This window comes from Tenrec ecaudatus, chromosome 3 (genome assembly GCF_050624435.1).
Source record: "Tenrec ecaudatus isolate mTenEca1 chromosome 3, mTenEca1.hap1, whole genome shotgun sequence".
NCBI lineage: Eukaryota > Metazoa > Chordata > Mammalia > Afrosoricida > Tenrecidae > Tenrec > Tenrec ecaudatus.
In genome coordinates this window covers 62,970,822-62,984,211 of record NC_134532.1, presented here as the reverse complement: position 1 = coordinate 62,984,211, position 13,390 = coordinate 62,970,822, and the positions used below count along the sequence as shown (strand labels likewise).

At 52.8% G+C, this 13,390-nt stretch overlaps 1 protein-coding gene across 1 annotated transcript in view; it reads right to left on the bottom strand.

The window, feature by feature from the left end:
• Positions 1-241: 241 nt before the first annotated feature.
• GATB (glutamyl-tRNA amidotransferase subunit B) overlaps positions 242-13,390 on the bottom strand; it is an 85,840-nt gene continuing 72,691 nt past the window's right edge. Inside the window, exons 11-13 of the mRNA XM_075543703.1 lie at positions 6,141-6,219; positions 2,048-2,182; positions 242-972 (exon numbers count right to left, since the gene is read on the bottom strand). Coding sequence (XP_075399818.1) covers positions 844-972; positions 2,048-2,182; positions 6,141-6,219 — 343 coding nt within the window. The 3' untranslated portion in view covers positions 242-843. The remainder of the gene's footprint in view (positions 973-2,047; positions 2,183-6,140; positions 6,220-13,390) is intronic.

The following is a 13,390-nucleotide window of genomic DNA, read 5'->3' as shown; positions in this document are numbered from 1 at the left end:
CCCGTGGCAACAGAGCAGCAGTGTTACGGCGCTGGAAGCAGGTCGCAGGCCTCCCCGCTGGCAGCGCCATGTTGCTCAGTGCATGAGGGTCGTCACAGGTCAGGGTTCGGACGTGCTAGCTATAATCACAAGCTTCCCAGACAAACCTGTTGAATGTTACACATCTCTTCATCTATTTTGGCCCAAGGATAGGGCACGTGGATTAAATTGTCAACTGCAATATCTTTGAAGTGTAAGTTAATTTTTGTGTGGTATTTCAGTATATATTTTATTCATTAAATTTATTTGAAAATTTTGTCTTTTTTTACAACAAAACCAAACCAAACCCCAAACCGTTTCTTCTCAGACTGGTGCCTCCCAGGTTCCACGGGAAGTTAGTTGAATGGGCATAGTCTCTCTGACTCAACAGCTGGGTGATTGCTACGAAGACCTCTGGCTACTTCCTGGGCCCTCCTCACATGGCGCCCCCAAACTCCCACCCGACTCCGGCCTCCCTAAGCAAATTGGTGTGGCCTGTGTGCCAATCAGTTTACTGTGTTCTCCATTAGTCCGTGTTTAGGTCTGCAAAGACAAATTGATCCTTGTCTGCGTTGCTGTCAACCCCAGGACCTACAGCAGGGGCCTCGAGCGTTGGCTGACGGGATCTCTGGGGGAAACGTTTCCGTGAGCCCGGCCACAGTATTGGGAGTGGTATGCTTTCCTTAGTTCGGTTAATAAATACTGGACTTTGCTGTCTCCTCGCCTCCATTGTGCACTTTCACTCCCAGGGAACACCTTTCTGGGGAGGCAGGATCCTCGCTCACAGGCCCTGTTCCCTGCCCACCGCAGAGACGCCTGGTCTGCTCAAGACGCCAACTTCTCCTCCAGGATCTTCTTAATCACCGTTGGGTCCGCGCGGTTCAGTGTGGCTTTCCGGGCCAGTCCGATCAGCTTATTTACAGCTCGGGGGTTCCCCTTCTTTACGTCCGTGACCTTTAACGACAGAGATCGTGTAAGAGGAGAACGAACATATGCAGCTCACACCTAAACACCCTGAACCGAAGGCCAGGCATGCCGAAAACCAAATCCCCTTGCTTTTGTTCTTGCTTCCTGCTAGTACCAGGCGTAGGATGGCAAAAGGAAGGGACAGAGTCTGTGTGAAGTCTGGGGTGGCTGCTACAGTGGGGTGTCTTCGGGCTACAGTGGACTTGCAGGGCGCACACTGCTGTCCAACAAGGGGTGCCGCCAGCTTGGGGGCTGCAAGGACAAGGCCGAGGACATGCAGTTGCTCAGAGGTGAACCGAGCAGGGGAGCACGCCGCAGAGGCCGCAGCACCTGGCTTCCCTCCCTCCGCCCCCAGAGCCTGCCCAGTAGGGGTTGCGCGTGCTTGGGCTGGAGGGCTGCAGAAGGAGCCTGACACTACAGACGAGGCAGGAGGATGGAGATGGCCAGACCCAGGGCCAGCTCCTCTTCCTCACCTCGGGCTGCTCGTGTCCCTGGCAAGCTGGTGGGGGGAGGGGGTGATTCTGACGGCGATGGCCACACTTCGCCCACAAACACAACTCTGGACACTGAGTGGACTCCAGGAGGGAGCACGCTCCTCATCTCAGCTTTCCTCCTTGGGGCTCGCCTCAGTCAGTCACAGAATGACTTGGCTTTTAGCTATGCTGTTTTCACGAGTTTTCTTCATAATTTACCAAGATTCTCCTTTCTGCCTTTCTTCCTACTTCTCAAAGACAAGAAGCTCCCATGTCTCCATCTCTGCTCTGTAGCCAGGTCAAGATTGGGAGATCGGCCTAGGACATCCCTGTCCCCGTCGGGAGAGGGCCACCTGCCTGGGCGGCCAGGGACTGGCATGTGCAGAGCTTTTAAATGGACCTGCGCACCGTGGACAGCACTCTAGGTGGCATTTCCTCACAGGGAAAAGCTGCCTTTTCCCCAGTATTTACCTAACTTCACCTCTTTTGACCTTAAAGGCCAAGGAAATTCGCTAGGCATACACTTTATGCAGGTGGACTTGGCCCCGCTCTGGCCCGAGGCCCTCTCCCCAGCCCTGCCCGACAGTCACCACTTGGGGGTGTTCCTCCAGCAGGGACTGGCAGAGCTGCTCCAGCGCCGCTCGGTCCTCCATCAGCTCCAGCCGCTGCTCGGACACCACCTGCGCCGCTGTCTTCCCCGGGCTGCTCCACAGGTCCTCAAACACCTGCAGGGCGAGGGCAGCCCGTCAGCCCGCAGGGACTGAGAGACCCTGGGCAGGGCGACGCAGCTCGGTGCCCAGGGTGTGGGTCCCTGAGGGAGGCCGGAAGGAAGCCTCTACATGCAAGGTAAGCACAGTCGGGTCTCCTGCTCCTGCCAGCGCAGCGCGTGGGAACTCGGGGCACTGGGGAGTGGGCAGGGGGCGGCGGGACGTGGGGCGAGCATGAGCACCCGCAAGAGCCTGAGACCTCAGGCGGGGTCTGCCTGCAGTCCACTCAGTCAATCAGGAAAGGCTGGGGTCACCCCGGCCTGCTGGAAGACGTGACTTCAGGAGGGCAGGGAAGAGGACCCATGATGATGACACAAAGTGGAAAATAGCAAAAACCTTAAATTGTCCTCCACAGGGGCCTGGCCCGCCACACGCACCCCTACGGGGAGAGCTGGTCCCAATCTGGGATAATTATCAGTTAATGATGTATGTGGTTTCTACTTTTAAAAAATGGTACTAGATCCTCAAGCTGGGGAAGTAAGACGGCATTTCCTAGGGTGGCGGTTTTCCTCAGTGCCTGCTGCAGTTCCGGTGCCCTGCCAGAAAGTCCCCTGCCTGCAGGCATCCCTGCGCCTGAAGCATGACCCATTGCCTTCAGTACCTGGGGGCCACCAGCCCCCACCTCCATCAAGTGGCTCTCCAGCTATCAGCTGTGGAGTCAAGCCAGTCGAAGAGGGCCCAAGGTTCCAAAGGATTCACACCTGCATTCCCCTCAAAGGAATCAAAGTAAATCACAAGGATGTACCATGGCTACAAGACACCAGGTACCACACTGCAGCTCAGCTCTGCAGAACTTGCCTAGTGGGTGTGGTCAGTGGTCCTGGGGGATGGGGCAGTTAAGCGAGCTCCAATGGGCCTGGCCACCACTACCTGGATAGTCTCCCAGGGCAGAGCCAGGCTTGCTCTCAATTTGTCTCCCGCTCTCTGGCAGGAGGGAACTCATGGAAGCTGAGTGGGCATGTGCCCTCATGGGACTGAAGGTCAGCTACAGCCCCGTCCCCCCCCCCCCCACAGCACCGCCCATTCCGGCACCCCGGAGAGTTTCTCTGCCCAAAAATAAAACCAGGAGAAAGCTCCACTGGGTGGCACTTTCATAGCACACATTTTTTCCCGCTAGGTGAGCATCGAACAGCTCCCTCTGAGTTAGTGCACCCAGTGGCATCACCTGGGAAGGTCACAGTGAATTTTTTTATACAAGCAATTTCTCTCGAACCTTGTTTTTTGTGATGGCCGATTTATGATAACAATGTACCGCTGTGAAATTGTGTTTCCTGCTTGGGAAGAATGCCAGATAAACTGTTGTGCGCTCACTCAGAGCGAGTTGCTCCATGCTCTCCTAGGGGGAACATTGTGTACTATGTAAGCTCTGGGTTTTTTGGGGGTACCCCCTAAATAGAGTTATCACACTGGCCCAGCAATTTCACACAAAGGCACGTATGCACGTATCCAAGAGAATGGATATGCACCCCCAAAAACTTGAACATGAGTGCTCACAGCAGCGCCATTCACAATGGCCAAGAAGGGGAGACACCCGTGTCTGTCAAGAGATGAACAGACAAATGTTCTATCTGCAGCCCATAAGTGGCCCACTGCTCAGCCATAAAAAGGAATGAAATACTGATGCATGCAACAACACGGCTGAGCCTTGAAAACATACGTGAAGAGCCAGACATCAAGACCACATATTCTAGGATGCCACTGATACTGAATGTCCAGCTAGGCAAGCCCATAGAGAGCAAGAGCAGCCTAGTGGTGGCGGGGCCGGGAAGAATATCTATAGATGAAAGTTAAGTACACCAGGACCGCTGATTAAGAGCCCTGGTGCTGCTGCGGTGTGAGCACTGGACTAACCACACGCCACGGCTTCAAACCGCAGCCCCTCTGTGGGAGAAAGATGCAGCTTATCTGCTCCTTTAAAGCCTTGGAAACCCTGTCCAGAGAGGATGACTATGAGAATGGACTCATTAGCAGACAGTGAGCCAATGAGTGTTGTTCATTTTAATCATTACCTCTCTGACTTCACGTTTGCATGCATCCGCCATCCACACACCCTTCTACCTGTATGTACACACGCACATGGCTCGATGCCGGGAGCCATGCTTTCCCCACAGTCCTCACAGCCATGAGCTGACCTGGACTCAGAGCAGCCCTAACGGCCCTGGGGGTTCCAACACACTCCCTCTTACTGCAGAAAGACTCATTTTTCTCCCGAGTACCCAATGTTAACCATCGTTGTTTCTGGGTGGTAGCATTTAGAAATCTTTTCAATTTTCTGCATTACTTAAACTCTTCATAATATTTTCTCCAGAAACATCAAAAAAACTCTTGTTTTAAAAACAAGAAACAAGAAACCAGTAACCCCATTCGAGAACCCCGAGGACCGGGGTTTCGGCACAGGAGTGCAGGGGTTCCTCCAACGCCACGTTCAACTCCTGGTGAAAGTCCTGCGCGCGAAGTGAACTTGGAATCGCGGCAATGGAGTCTAAAGCTACAGGGGCAGGGGGGTGTGCACGTCAGAAGGGCAGAATGGAGAGGTGCCTCAACCAACAGTGGGAGATGAAAAAGAGAAATCCCTAAAACCATCTATGAGGGTGGGCTTCTCAGGAGCCCCAAATGCAAACATAACTAAAGAAAATTAAAGAAAAGCAAAGTGATGAGCAGAACGACACCCCCTCCCCAAAGACGCCAAGGCCATGAAAGCGAGCGAGCCCCTTAGGCAGAATGCGTAGCACTCCTCCCTCCCTTCCTAACGGGCTCTCATCGCCTCACAGAGCAGAAAGGGCTCACCCCACTGCCTTCAAACAGGGCGTGTGGCTGAACCAGCCGTCTACAGCTCCCCCCCCCCCTTCTCGCTGTCTGCGAGGGCTAGCTCATTCACTGCCTTAGACACCCCCCCCCCGTTTGTTCTTGGGGGAAACCAGGATGTTTTTTTGATGCCGTTTCCCTTTCATTTCAAATGCTACAATTCATCTGTTCTCGCGGATGTAAGCAGGTGTATATACAGAGACATGTATACACAGACAGAGCTGTATCTCCAGTGTTTTCCCATCTAACATTTGTGCTAGTGCTGAGCACTGTCACGAGCATTTGTATGCCTCTGCCATGCAGGGAACCAAAGCACTCTCTCTCTCCACAGGCGCGGCCCCCACAGTTGACAGCGGCACTCTGCGAGGTGGGTAAACACCGCCTTTAGGAGTCTGGGCCTCCATTTCCTTCCACAGCCGCCGCTGCCAGGACTATGCATATTACATGGGAAACAACATGCTGTTTCTGGCTGGGCGGCGGGCAGCCCTGGCAGTTGGGCTGCGATGAGGGGGCTGCCATGGCGCTCTGTCTCTCTGGGGCCTTCTCTGGGAGGCTCCCTCTCCTGGATTCCAGAAAGCCCTTCCCCTCGGGCTGCTGGTGGCGGTGGAGAGGAGGAGCGGGCCCTGGGAGAGGCTGCCCTTTCCGGAGGTTTCCCACTCAGTGGGCCTGCGCATGAACCTGGAGCTACCCGGGGGATGGCAGCCTGGGTGAGCTCACCCTCCCTGCTAGAAGCACTTCCGAGGCCAGCCAGGTGACAGAGACAAACAAGCCCCTGGCACTGGCTGGGAGACGGCCGAGGGGCAGCAGAAGGGCTGGCCGGGAGCGGTACAGACGCTGCCCTTGGCCTCTGGGTCCAGGGAGCTGTGCACACTGGGCGCCCCCACAGCCCACAGGACCCAGCCTTCTAGCAGCAAACATTGGGGGAAACGACCACGCATGGGCATGTGTTCAAGACTTCCCCAGGCAGCAAATGGCCGGAATCACACACACTGGCTTCAGAGCCTTGCTGAGTGACAGGTTTCTGGACCTTTCCACATAAACGGCCACCTACGAACATGTGAGCGGTTTTGCCGAGAGGGTTCGGGGCTTTTGTCAGGAAGCCGGGACATACCTGGTTGGCAGCTGCCGAGGAAATCACTTTGGCGTCCAGCAGGGTGAGGAGTTCCGCCAGGGCAGAGGGCGAGACAGGGCTGGGGACCCAGAAGAGAGGAAACACGTTTATCCACTCGGGTCACTGGCACTGGCCTTTCGTTGGCATAAATAACTAGACTGCACCCAGGGGCAAAGTGGGGCTCTGTTTGGCCGCCTTGGTTTCGTCCACGTTTTTGTGACGGGTGCGGTTTCCAGCAGCAACAGCTGGGCGGCAGAACTGGTAGCGACAGACAACTGCTCAGTCTAATTAGGAGATGGCTGCAAAATTCGTGAACCATGGAGGGAAAAGGGAAAATAGAACAAAACACAAAACCCCCCCAAACCCTTGTAATTAAATATTTTGGAGCCAGAGATTGGTCTAAGAATTGTCTCCTGAAAAAACCACGTTGAGTGTCTTTCTTTGTAGAAAGTCTCCTCAGGGGCAGTGAGGGTGATATTGTTACACACACCCCCATCCCCGCCTCAGTCTCTCCCAGAGGCCCCAGCGCCTCATGCCCACCCTTCTCAGGACGCCAAGCAAGCCCAGGGAGCGGCGTCCTGCACGGGCGGAGGGGCCGTGGAGCGCACTCGATCACTTCCCAGCACGCGCAGACGCTGAGCGAAGGAAACGCTGGCTGTGCCTAGTCGCAAACCGATGGGATGGCTTCTGCAGAGGGCGCTAGTGTGTCTTCTGAAATGCGCGAAGCCCCCAAAAAATACCTAGTCCATTTATCCATTTCTTTTCTTATTGCATAGTTTTCCATTGGAATATACATCACATACAATTTAATCATTCAATCATATTAAGATTTGTGGAATCATCACCACAATCAATCTCTTCTCGTACTCGTTAGCTCCCATTCCCACCATCATCCCCTGCCACTTACTGTCTCTACAGATCTGCCTCTCCTGGATTTCAGAGACAGAAAACAGTCCTTCAAAAATCATAAAAGGCAAGCAAGCAAACAAACCCTAAAGCAATGACTAGACACGTAATCTCTGTTCATATCTTAGTCAGCCCTTTAATAAAAGGAAATGGAACCCCAGACCCTCTGCCAATTGCCACGAACTCGAGTCCAAAGTGTCTGACTCACCAAGGGCGCCTTGCTGCCCTCTAACCCTGGGGGGGGGGGCACCTCATGAGAGCTGTTCATTCAAAACAGCTGACACGCTGAAGTGGCACGGGTCCAGGATGCCTCAAGTGTTTGCTTATCCCAAAGTATGGATAAAAGGTAATTCCAAATGGAAATTAGGTTTGGAGAGTGTCTGCAGTTATTAAATGGGTATTTGGAACATCTGTGAACCACCTGATTAAATCTCAACAGGAAGCGCAGCTGAGGGCTGGGAAATAAACTCATATCTTTGTTCTAACCTCCCACCTTTGCTGACTAGTAATCAGCAGGTTTTTTTCCTAAAAAAAGCAAGTTGCTCGTAACCACACGGACCAACTCATGAACAGAAGGGTCTACAGGGCCGGCCCCAATCACAGCCAAATGCTCCCCGCCCCAAACTCCCCACACCCCACCCAGAAGTATGTGTCACAGAGGACAACCCTAAAACTACAGAAGCAAACCAGGAAGGAAGACGAGCGAGGGACCCTCTGCATGGCTGGAGCTGCTCCGGCACGGACAGGACCAGAGGCCTGACAATAGCGCGAGACACGACGTCTCTGCTGGAGCGTATAGAGCACAGCACTGGGGAGACCCGGTGGAGTGTGTCCCGTCTGACCCCCCACAGTAGGCGAACCGAGAAGGGAACATAACATCAGCAACGGGAGCCAAGCCAAGCCACAAAAACTCCAAGGAGCCCCCAAATAGACTTCAGGCTAGGAGGGGCAGTTCCTGGAACCCCGCCCCCCAGGATCGGTGGGGAGATGTATGCTTTTTCATTGTATATGTTTTTCCTTTTTATTAATTTTTCTCTTTTTACTCAATCTTTTGTTTTCTTTTTGCTTTGTCTCTGTTATTGTTGTTTTGCCTACCAATAAAAGATAGAATGGGAAGAAAGCCTGAGGAGAAAGCAACCAGACCAAAGGTTCTGGAGGGACCTGGGGGGCGGGGCGGGGAGAGAAGCGAGCAAACACCACCACAGATGGGGGAACCACCAAGGGTGATGTAGAGCTCCTGCGGGGTGCTGGAGCACCAGCAGTCTAGCTCAGAGGAGTGACTAAGAGGCAGAAGGAGGACAAGCGTGATGGTGGGGCAGGAGGAAGGTAGAAGGAAACACAGGAAACATCTAGGAAGCAAAATGACGGATAGAGATATAAACATAGACATGCACTTATGTAAATATATTCATAAAAATAGAGGGATTGGCCTATGTACATATGTTTATATGGCAATACACTGAGGAAGTAGACAGGCTTTGGGCTTCTGTTCTATCCGTCCTTCAGCACAAGAACACTTTGTTCTTACAATCTGGCATTCTGTGATGTTCACCTTCCTGACACAATCACTGAAGACAAAATGGGTGCATAAGCAAATGTGGTGAAGAGAGCTGATGGTGCCTGGTTATCAAAAGATCTAGCATCTGGGTTCTTAAAGGCTTGAAGTTAAATAAGCGGCCATTTAGCAGAGAAGCAACAAGCCCACATGGAAGAAGCACAGCAGCCTGTGTCATCATAATGTGTAGACAGAATCAGGTAACAGGCATCAGAAGATCCGAAACAAACAAAAAACATATTGTTGATAATGAGGGGGCTTGGAGCAGAGACCCATCTGTAGACAATAGGACATGCTCTCACAGAAGGGTCACCAGGAAGGGATGAGTCAACCAGGGTGCAGTATAGCACTGATGAAACACACAATACTACTCTGGTTCTCTGAGGCTTCCTCACCCCCCACTATCATGACCCCAGTCCTGCCTTTCAGTTCTGGCTAGACTGGAGCATGTGCACTGGTACAGATAAGAGCTCACGACATACAGAATCCAGGTCAGATAACACCCTGAGGTACAGAAATGGGAGCAGCGATACCAGGAGTGTACGGGGAAGGTAGGGAGGAAGGGGGAACGGATCACAGAGGTCAATGCATAATCCACCCCCCACCCCAGGTAGATGAACAACAGAAATGTGGGTGAAGGGAGTCATGGGATGGTGCAAGATATGAAAACAATAATAATTTATAATTTACCAAGGGGTCACGAGGTGGGGGGTAGGGAAAAAAGATCTGATACCAAGGGCTGGAAACAATGATGGCAACTTATGTACAAATATGCTTGATACAATTTATATATGGAATGTAATAAGAGCTATAAGAACCTACAATTTTTTTATTTATAAAAGAGAGAGAAAACTCCAAGTTGCTTGAGTGTCCTGCCATGCTAGGGACCTCAGGCCCAGTTCTCCGGGAGAGGCTATGGTGTGCAGACTCCACTGTAATCCCTGAGGACCTGGGGCGCACGGGGAAGGCAGAGTCCTGAGCCCTGTATGAGTCAGTGCTGTGGAGGGCTTGGCCGCAGAGAAGGACAGAAAGCGAACACAAAGTAACGAGAGGCACTGCCTGAAAGACACTGAGTGGCATTTCACCCTGTCCCTGCCCCCCACCCAGACACAGCTCTGCTGCAGCTGTCCAGCAGTGGGGGGGGGGGGGGGCTTCTCCATCGCCTTTCTGACCCCACAGTTCCAGACACATGGGTCAGTCACGGCTGCAGCAGTGAACGCCGCTCAGCAGCAGGACAACCTGATACTGTGCTGACCGTGATGCCCCAAACAGACCCACTGCCATCGAGTCGACTGACTCACAGAGACCCTGCACATTATAGAGGTTCCCAAGGTTCTAATTGTTCATGAGAGCAGATGGCCTCAACTTTGTCCTGAAGAGCAGTTGGTGGGTTTGAACCACCTACTTTGCGGTTAACAGTCCAATGCTTACCTAACAGTGCCAATAGGGCTTTTTAGAATATTAACCAAAAAGCAAACTTACTGATGTCAAGTCTACGCTGATTCGTGGCAACCCTATAGGACAGGGCAGAACTGCCCCTATGCGTTTCCAAGACTGTAACTCTTTAGGGGAGAGGAAAGCTGGCGGTTTCCTGTGGTTGGCACCTACCCCTGTACGTGGCCACTGCGCTATGGCCTGTGTTCAGCATGTGTCCAGCATGGCTGTCTGCAGTAAGATGACCGAGCCCCCGGGAGCCCCGCGCGTGCATGAACTGCTGTCGCAACAGCCCCACAGGACACTGCTTTGCTGCTGTCGGGCAACAAACACCACTCCATGCGCTCCTGCCCCTGCCCCTCTGGCCGCCAGCCGCTTGACTGCGGAGCGACCCCCGAGGCTTCCAGCCACCCTGTCCCGCACACCTGTCTGCTGCTGTGACCTGGGACAAAGCTCCCACAAGGCTCCCATGAGCCTTGTGCATCCAGGAGGCCTCGGCTGCTCAGTAACCCTTCTGTTCATCTCACTGACTTCCCAGTGCCCCCCCCACCAGGCACCCTTCTCCCCAAACAACTAACTGCTCTCACTGTCTCCTACCTACTCCCCGCTCAACACACATGCTCACCTACCATTCATAAGGACATCTGTTGAGGCACAATCCAGAATTTTCTCCTGTTGCTTTCCGCTCCCACGGATGCCATCCCAACACCTGCTCTCTCTCTCCGACTATAGGCACGGTTCTGCTCTCCCTTAAGAAGGTCTTCGGCTGACAGTGCTCTACACCCGACTTTGGGGAGCAGTGAACTGGGTCTTAAAAACCAGGGAGCAGCTACGAGGCAACTACTGCTCTCCCCCCATCAGGAAAGAACGGAAGAAGAGACACTCAGAGACTCAGGGATGTTTCCAAAGGGCCAATGAGCCACGAAGGAGCCCTGGTGCTATAGGGGTTATGAGCGGGGCTGCAAACTGCAGGGTCCACAGTTCGAAACCACCAGCCGCCCCATGGGGGGAAAGATGGGTCTTTCTATTTTTTTAGGAGTTTCAGTCTCGGAAACTCACAGGGGAAGTTCTGCCCTGTCCTACAGGGTTGCCAGGAGAGGGCATTGCCTCCATGGCAGTGACCATGTGTTCATGGACCACGACACCGCAGCCTCCACCACCCCGAGGCCAGAAGAAAGACATGGTACCTGCCTACCACCACCGGCTGCTCTGAAAGGCATCGCATTAATGAAGGCACTGGATGGAGTAGTGGAAAAATGCAGAACAGAATTCAAAGTCACACAAAAAAGTCCAGGCCTACTAGTCTCATAAGAGTCTGGCGGCACTCTGAGGCGCCCTTAGGCATCCTTCAGGTCTTACCTGAACCCACCCACCAGGACCACCGTCTGTAAAGTACGGAATGTGCTCCTTGGAGCACTCCACCACAAGAGACCGACAGGGAAGGAGCTGTCCCAAACAAAGCTCAGAAGGCAGGAAGGGCAGGAAAGAGGGCAAATGGAAACAGGAACCCCCAGGGCAAGTAGGAAGGATGGTGGTACAACTATCGTTAGAAAACCACGGAACGAACACAGTCCTGACTGTCCCTGCCGTGGAGTCTGTTCAGACTCACGGGGACTCGGGGACAGGGGAGACTGCCCCGGGGTTTCTGAAACTCTCACACTTCCTCGCATGGAGCAGCTGGTGGTTTCAAACTGCCAACCTGGTGGGCTACAGCCCCATGCATAACTACTGTGACTGGGAAAAGAATCTGCTCTGTAAACTTTCACCCAAGCCACAATGTCAAAAGCCAAAAGACAAAGCCTTCACCTGAGTTTGCAGTTAGTCACTAATCTCTGCCCGGTTAGCTACCCAGCTGGATGCTTGTCTCTGTCCGATTTCACCACCACACAATGACCACATGGTCAATGACAGCTGCTTGGCCAGGGAATCTGCAATCTCCACTTGCTTAACGAAACCAGCCTGTTTATTAAGAGTGATTTAAAAGGAGTTACGGGAACAACCACCTTCTAGAGCAGGGCGCTCAAATCAACGCCACAGCCAGTTTCACGAGCGCTTTCGGGGGAGCCCCCGGAAGATGACTGCTAATTCACAAGCCCGCTCGTGCCAGACTGATCTCGAGAGTCCCCTGCCTGCTGCCCTGCTGAGGCTACAGCGCCCTTTGCAGCCACTGCTCTTCGAAGCCATGGACACTTGAGCTCCAGAGGCGGGGGCCCGTCCCGTTAGGCTGCTATTGTCCGTCTGGCTGCCAGGGAGATCTCTGCCCTGCGGAGAAGGAGACCTGCTACAGCCTGGCTAGGCACCCCAGCTGTGTTTCCTCTTTGGCTCTTTGATCAACAGACACACAGTGAAAGCAGAATGGTGGCCGCTTATCCTCTGGCTGATTTAGGATCAAGTGCACTTTGATTTGGAGTTGTGTACCTTTCCGGTTCTCAGAGCTCAGTGCTTAGGAGTTGCTTGCACAAATACCAGGAGATCCAGCTTCACCCAACAGGCTAGTTGACTGACCTCAGTTCCTTCAGAAGCTCTCAGGCCAACTGACTGTTAGGCAAACCCTCGATTTCAAAGACCAACAAATAAAACACACAAAAAATAAAAGACATGGACCTGAAAGTGGATTCTAGCCTTGGCAGTTGTGCTGGCCTCGTCGAGCCTCTGTTTTCCTATCTGCTAATTAAAATGGTTGGACCAGAAGATTTCTAGGGTCTCTTCTAAGCCTAACATTTGGTCACTCTCTGACCCATAAGCAGCAACATGGGGACCTACACATTTAAACTCCAATGATTTCAAGGAGTAAGTCACTGGCCCTGAGCACCCAGGACTCCTGTCTGGAGATGGAGGGTTGGCAATGAAGTCAGCTGGCATGACAGAGTCCACAATGTTCCACAAACATTTCAGTTCACAAGGACGGACCTCTTACAAGCTCACAAGTGGCCATCTAAGGTGCAACTATTGGTCTCTCCTTGCCCAGAGGAAATACACAGACTCATGGAAACAGTCCAGTGGCTTCCTGGATCATGAGAGCATCAGTCTCCGTGACACTGAGACCTGAAGGACTAGACAGTGCCCTGCTACCACCACACCAACTGCTCTGAAAGGGACCACTTCTGGATGCGAAAAGTCAAGAACAAAATTCAAAATAATAAAAAGAAAAAAAGAAGGCTTACTGGTTGTATAAGTACTACTGACACCCCCTCCCTGACTACAGCCTGTAGTCACCCTTCAGCTAGATCTGGAAATGAACTCACCTGGATGCTTCAGTTTCCAGCCAAATGAGAAAAGTCTGTAAGGCGAACCATCACACTAGGAAGGTAAACACACCTTAGAAAAACCAACCTTCCAAACAAAAGGGCAGCAT